The sequence below is a fragment of the Sebastes fasciatus genome, chromosome 18 (assembly GCF_043250625.1).
Source record: "Sebastes fasciatus isolate fSebFas1 chromosome 18, fSebFas1.pri, whole genome shotgun sequence".
Classification (NCBI taxonomy): domain Eukaryota; kingdom Metazoa; phylum Chordata; class Actinopteri; order Perciformes; family Sebastidae; genus Sebastes; species Sebastes fasciatus.
In genome coordinates this window covers 25,429,740-25,437,206 of record NC_133812.1, presented here as the reverse complement: position 1 = coordinate 25,437,206, position 7,467 = coordinate 25,429,740, and the positions used below count along the sequence as shown (strand labels likewise).

Sequence of the window (7,467 nt, the reverse complement as noted above, 5' to 3'; positions counted from 1 at the left end):
ATATTAAAATACCTAATTTAAAATCATATTTTTTTTTCAGGAAAAGCCATACTTTTCTTTGGCACCGTTCAAAAAGGCTCTGTGGATGTATTTTTTATATTTGTCTTCATAAACATGTTCTTAATAACACCTTTTATTAGAGCAACATAATATGTTAATAACATTCAGGTGCTTAATATTTGCATAAAATCACACGTTCACTGATGAAATTAGCCACCAAGCTGCTTCATTTGTAGTTTATTAGAAATGAAAAGCATTGTAAATGTTCGATACACTTCCCCCTCAGGTCTGTCAACAAAACTAAAACACTCCACAGGTCTCCGTCCTACCACATCGTAGCGCTTCTCACACACACACACAGTTACTGTATATTCATCAGTTAGTGCATCTTACAGTTAATTTACAGTCCTGAATAGTGTGATGTTACAAAAATAAAATCTAAAAATCAAACACATTACCATATAGATGTTTTAGTGAAGACGAACATCCGCAAAGTCAGAATGGAAACAAAAAAACATGCAACTTTATTTAAAAAAGAAAAAAAAAAAGCCCATTATAACGGTGAAATTTCAAAATAAAAGTCAGTCCGAGGGCACAACTGTGTCTGCCGATAAAGACGCATCCTCCAGACATAGGTCAAATATAACTGTTTACATAACACATCTGATCTGCAACGTAACACTAGATTTAGAAAAGAAACACTTCCTGGCAGGTGATAAACCCAAACACTGCATCTCTTGCTTGTTTAGAAAAACAACTGGTGAAACATCTGGACCAGATGTTCACACTGAATACAAAATCATGCAAACTATGCTGCATCCACTTAACTCCTTATGCACTTACAAAACTGTAAAACTAAATCCAACATAACATACTGAAGCCTGAACACTGAACTGAAATGTGGCGACTGACATAATTAATAAGGGAACATTTAATTGCTACGGAGTCGTAATCATTGATTCTGGAGTATAGAAATCATACTTGTGAAATATTCGGACAAAGTCAACACAACTTTTAAATACTCTCAACATGGTCAGAGTGTTTCAGTGCATCATAGATTGACACTAACTGTATATTTAACCTGTAATTGCACCATTTAACATTAGAAACGCCACCACTGAATTCAATACTGTGTTACTAAACAACAAATCATTATAGGGTGTGCCACCAGGACAATTTTTGACTTTTTTAGTGTTTAATATTATTATTATGATACATTTACAGTTTCCATTTTATGATCGCTTTAATGTAAAGACTACTCATTCATTTTAAAGGTAGTTGAAAGACATCCAACCCACAGAACAGAACAGCAGCAAGAGCTCTAATTGGACACATAACGGCCGGCCAATCAGAGAGCCTGCTGCTTTAAATTAAAGCTGCACTAATCAATATTTTTATATTAACAATAAATGACTATATATATATGTATTATGTGAAAGGTCAATTAATATTAAAAAAAAAAAGCACAAAATGGAAACTGTAAATGTTAAAGCGCTTATTGATCGGTAGACATATTAGTAAATGGATTAATAAAGTTGAATAACCTTTTTTAAGTTTATTTTTTTTATCCAATTTCACAATTCAATAATTATTTCAGCAATAAAAAATAAAGCTGAATTATTAATTTGGGGATTTAATCATTTTTTTATATTTTTACCTCCATTTTTATAATGCAAATTAGGGCTGCAACTAATGATTATTTTCATTGTCGATTAATCTGTCCATTATTTATCTTTATTTATTAGTTGTTCGGTCTATAAAATAGAAAACAATTTTGATCAGTGTTTCCCAAAGCCCAAAATGACGTCCTCAAATGTCTAAAGATATTCAGTTTACTGTCCAAGAGGAGGAAAGAAATTATTTTTAAATTAAATAGATTATCAAAATAGTTGGCAATTAATCAATTAATCGTTGCAGCTCTAGATGCAAATTGAATTAACCCTGCTTGTAATATTTTTTTTCTTTAATTCATCTATTTAATTGATAATTAAACACCATAAAAGTCTATAATTATGGCCCACACAAACCATTCTGGACAGAATTTCTGAGCTTTTCGGTGGCCTGATGGAGTTAAACAGTGATGTGTGTTATTCATTAGTGGCTTTACAAACTCTGCCATGACTTCACCAACACGTCCTCACAGTTTGGCAACTAAAGCTGCTTTTAATGTTTAGCTTGTGAGTCCAAAACTCCAACAACACAAACGTAAAACAGTGACTCAAATTAAGCACCTGAAATAACTCACGTTGTCTCAAAATCAGTGAGTTAAGAAGGAAGACTGGAGAGGAGGCGGTTTTAACATTATATGAAAGTCTCGTATCTACAACTAGTCAAAAAAACTTGAGTTTTTGGAGAAGGGTTTCCTGCTTGACAACAAAATCAAAGAAGTCTGAGCCGATGTGACTAATGTTTAACTCCCTTTACTTTCTTCATAAACCCGTGGAGAAAAAAAAAAAGACTACAACCCTGGTCTGGTATTGCTGGATGTGTTGAGGTGGAGCACCACATGTTTCAGGATGTGGATGTTAAAAGAGAGAGATTAAAAAAGAGGCGGTTTTAAAGTTCAGGGCTGAGACTTAGCTGTCCTTGAGTAACGTCTGATGAAGATGCAGATAGAGTTGTTTCTTTGTTAGAAGCTGCAGTTTCTTCCGCTTGAAGTCCGTGGGCTTCTTGTACCTGAAATTAAAGAGATAACAGTTTATAATGCTTCACGTTTAGAGACACAAAGAAGGAGAATCCCTTTAAAAATCATGTAAACGTCCGTTGACTCACAGTTCGATGACGATGGGGCCCGGTTTGATCTCGTCCATTTCCATGAAGGCGAAACATTTAGTGCTGGTAAACCTCTTCTTAGGTTTGTAGTGCTTGAATTCAAAGAAGATAGCTGCTCCTGGAAGAAGAATATATAGCGGGTTTAGCTAAATGAATAGGAGGGTTAACATAATAAATAATTAGGGGCTGCCTCCTCTTAGTCAATTAGTCAACTGATCGCTTGTCTTGGTCTTATAGTTGACTAAGATTTCTTTAGTCATTAGTCGTTTTTTATGCTATTTTTTGTACAAGTGTTAGTCGACTAACAATTTCTTTGGTCGAGGACAGCCCTAGAAATAATTACCTCTAATCTTTCTGCACACTAGCACGTCTACATCTCGATGACATTAAAGGATGAGACTGGCCTTATTCTATATTTTTCATTTTTCTTAACTTTCAACAGACCAAAACTAAAAATGTGTTAGTTCATCTCTCAATACTGCCCTGCCTTGTCTTGCAAAAAAAAGACACATATAATTTATTTTATTATTCTAAGTAGTGATTTCCTAAATCTTCTGGGCATTGATTGTACTTTTTAGCCAACGTTATATAAACAAGAGTAAATAGTGTATTTATTAGGCACCATTTTCAGATGTGGATTAACATACATTTGGGGGGTTAGTTTTAGTTAGTTAGTTTAGTTTAGTTATTTTTAGTTTAGTTAGTTTTCAGAGTGTGTTTGCTAGTTTTAGTTAGTTTTCACTTTTTGTATATTTAGTTTTACAGTAAATTTTGTTTGTTTTTGTTAGAGCCAGCTATAATGTCTCAGAAGTTTGAAGCTACATACTGTATAAATAAAAAATACCTGGTTGGAGAACTGTGTAGGAATGGCCATAATGTTTAAATCTTTTGATTTGGGAATCAACTTGAGTAGCAGTTGGTTAACATTCGACCTGAGCTGAATAGCTTGGTTAAATGGCATTTGATCGACTAAAATATTTATATAAATGTTCTTGTTATTTACTTATACAAAACTAGACTGCATGTGAAAAACAGTAGAGATTAACTGTGAAGCAATTGTGACATAGTACCATCTCCTGGAATCAAGTCAAATTTCTGTGGTTCAATGTCACAAGAAAATTCATGCTGTCTCTTTTTTTTTTCCAGTAATGATATATTGAAGCTAAAAAACTAAAACTTTATTTTAATTTGTTTTGTTAACCAGGCGATATCATTTCAGTTTCATTTTTCTTAGACGATATTGTTTTTGTTTCATTTTAGTTTACGACAATATTTTTCACTGCTTATTTTGCGTTTTAGTTTCAGTTTTAGTTTACGATGATAACCCTGCATTGAGTTCCTTCAGTATTTACAGCAGCATTGGATTTGTTGGCTATCAAAAATAAACTGTGGAATATAGCCAGAACCATCCTTTAATGTGTTTAAGGAATTTTGTGAAGTTAGTAATATTTATAGTATGTGATTTTTTAAGGTTTTACCTTTAGGTAATTTCTCCACATGTCTCTGGATCTCCACGTCCACGCTGAAGTGAATGTAGGTGTCTTCTTTCCTGGAGGCCACCGGTGTGTCCTGCACCGGGTTCACATCGACGCCGTTCACATCTGCATGCAGAGAAACGCAGAACGTGCTCTCGGGTTTTTAACAGAACGGACATTTTATACTCCCGATTTTTCAAGACTTCAAGGTGATGGGACTTCACTACGAACCTTTGACACTGATGGTCATATACGGATCGATGCACTGCCCCGCATCCTTCAACCCAATTTTCTCAATCTTTAGTGTAAGTAGTGTCATCCCAGGCTCTGAGGGTAACCGTGGCAACAAGGTACCTGTAGAGGACAAAGGTTACAGACATTAACAATTGCCATAATAGGTGGTGGTGACATGACCAAAGACCAAAGATTAGAATCTAAAAGAACCATCAGTTTCTAAAATTAACTCTTCTTTATTCACACTTTTGTCAGTTCAGCAACAAGCCATGTCTATTATCACAGATAAAAACACGTCTGTCATGCAGCAGAGGACAGATCCAGATGTCGGTCGATAGAAGCCGTTACCTTGCGAAGCTTCAAATGAAGCAGGCGGGAGGGAATGAGCGATGAAGCCATGCACAGCACCGACAGAAAGAAACAAAAAAGACACACACAAGTCAAACAGCCCTCAGAAAACAGGACAACGTGACCAACAGGACACAACGACTCAAACAGCGGAGAGTGTTTTGTTAATATAAAGACGGGTGTACGATACCGGGGGCTCGCGGGGGGAACGCCTCCGTAGAACCGGCTCCTGCTGCAGCATCCTCCTCTTCCTCCAGCTCCAAGTTCTCCTCTTCACCTGGAGCCAGGATTTTCCTGAGAGAGAGAGAGAGAGAGTGAGGGACAGCAGGTTTAATCACATCAGGATATTCTGTAAAATACAAACTCAATGAGATGTTTAGTGATGGATGTTTACCTTAAGGGCACTGGCTGCACGTCAAAGGGAAACTCTTTGTTGTAGGTCTGAATATTTTGAATAACTGTTGACAGAAGGAGGAAGATCAGAATATCCATTCAAGACAGAAGGATTAACAAGTAGAAACTTTAACTCCCAGTCGACACACTTACTGGTTTCCAGTCGCTTCAGCTCTTCTAACTTGAAATCCTCCTTTGACTGAGTGCACTGCAGAAGAAGAGCAGACACAGTTAATACTCGACATCTTTAGAAAAGTTCATTTATAAGCTTTTGCTTTGATTTTTGGCTTTAATGACCTGAAGAGGAGTATATGTTCTACAGTCTAGTCTTTTTTAAGGCTGATTCTGATGTTTTTTGGACTTTTTATGTTTTAAATGTGTCCGTTTTTTTCAGAAATATTAATATTAATTACAATAAAAAATAAAAGGGAAATATTTTTTCTTAACCAGAATTATTATTTTTTATTTTATTATTTATTATTTATTATTTATTTTATTTTATTTTTTATATTATTTATTTTATTTTATTATTACTTTTGTGTTTTGCAAGTTTCAATTGTTAAAAGCACAATAAAAACAGTGTTGGAAAAAAAGAAAAGACACAAACCTGCAAACTGGCCCCTCTCATCTCCAGGCATGTTGCAATCTTTCCTATAGTTTTCTAAAAAACAAAAATAAAAAAAAGAAATAAACACACTTGTTAATTTATGCAGAATAGCTCACCCTCCTGTCCAGAGGTTACAGAGAGATGTGTAATGATTACCTTCTGCTCCTCTGTGAAGTCTGTTGAATTTGTTGACTGGACTTCTTTCTGCAGTTGTCTCGCCAAACTAAAAAAAAACAACACAGAAGATGAGTTCATGCTTTGCAGCAAAACTTGTGCATATATATATAAAAATCATGCATATTTGCACCCCCTTCTGGTGAAAAACAAAAAAATCAGCATCTAAATATTATATTATTAGTGTAATTTCAGATAAAACATTAAAGACAAAGCAGATGACAGATGTTTAAAAACATATAAAGACTATATATATTGAGTGAAAGCAGCAGACAGTCCTCAGTAAACAGATGAAAACCCTCCATAACAATGAGAGGGTGTGGCTCACTATTTCTCAACACTCTGGAGGGAATATTGGCCTCATTTCTGCAACTGCATGACACATAATCAAACATGCATTTTTTTCCTTTCCATGACTGTCTTTATGAAATAAAAGTGCTGAATGAATGTGGAGATGCAACCACCAACACAAGCTCTGCTGCTGCTGCAACCACTGCCACATCACGTCATGGATGAGGATGGGTTGGGTTTGTTTACTGCTGAGAGGAGACAGCTGACTGACAGCTCACATTAGGATGCAACTTCTACTGAAGCATCCTCTTGTCTGCAAACATGCTGCACATTAATATGAGAATAAACCAGCTGTGTGAGAGGCAGGATGCACATGTTGCATGCAACTTACATGTGGTACTCATCTACAGCCTCCACTAATTGTCCCCACGAGTCAAAGTCTGTGGCTTTCTTAAAGCTGTTGTGCCATTTCTGAATAGTCTTGTTGACATCTGACATGTTGGGTGTTGGGTGGAGACCGGCGGGGCTCTCAGGGCAGCATAGCCGGGGATGAGGCTCCTCTAGCGGGGCAGAAGCAGCAGCAGAGTCCGCCCGGTTGATCTGCTGGTCCGGAGCTGCACAGTTACACACAGTTAGACCGACCAAGCCCTTTCTGTCTGCTCACCCTAATATCACATCCGCAGCAGACCGGATGTCCCGCCCCCGGAGCTCTGGGGTGAGCTTGTTTTAGGATCTAGGGGTCGCCCGAGTGGGCGGTAACGGGATGCCTGGTGCTGCAGGAAAAAAAATGGGCATTTAATTTAAAGGTGCAGTCACTATTTTTTTCATTATCGAGTAAATTAGCTAGTTTATATGAGGGAGTGTTAGGGCAACTTTGAAAAAAAAAAATTGTGATATTACGAGAATTAAGTCATAACTTTACGAGAAAAAAGTCGTAATATTACAAGAATAAATTCATAACTTTACGAGAAAAAAAGTTGTAATATTACGAGAATAAAGTCATAACTTTACGAGAAAAAAAGTTGTAATATTACGAGAAAAAAGTTGTGATATTAGGAGAATGAAGTCAGAATTTACAAGAAAAAAAGTAGTAATATTACAAGAATAAAGTCATAACTTAACGAGGAAAAAGTAATTTCAACCAAGCACTTTCCCCCAGGTCCGTGTGGTTCT

The 7,467-nt window shown here is 36.2% G+C and overlaps 1 protein-coding gene across 2 annotated transcripts; it reads right to left on the bottom strand.

The window, feature by feature from the left end:
* Positions 1-225: 225 nt before the first annotated feature.
* On the bottom strand, positions 226-6,996 carry aida (axin interactor, dorsalization associated). 2 transcript variants are annotated; one of them, XM_074615289.1, is made up of 11 exons: positions 6,686-6,996; positions 5,986-6,052; positions 5,830-5,883; positions 5,376-5,430; positions 5,224-5,287; positions 5,020-5,123; positions 4,830-4,838; positions 4,479-4,601; positions 4,251-4,373; positions 2,773-2,890; positions 226-2,676 (listed from the first exon to the last, which is right to left on the bottom strand). In XM_074615289.1, exons 1-11 carry the CDS (start codon positions 6,790-6,792, stop codon positions 2,577-2,579), a joined length of 924 nt encoding a protein of 307 aa, XP_074471390.1. In that variant the 5' UTR covers positions 6,793-6,996; the 3' UTR covers positions 226-2,576. The 2 variants fall into 2 exon arrangements, with proteins under 2 accessions (XP_074471390.1, XP_074471391.1); XM_074615290.1 differs by lacking the exon at positions 4,830-4,838.
* Positions 6,997-7,467: the final 471 nt, after the last annotated feature.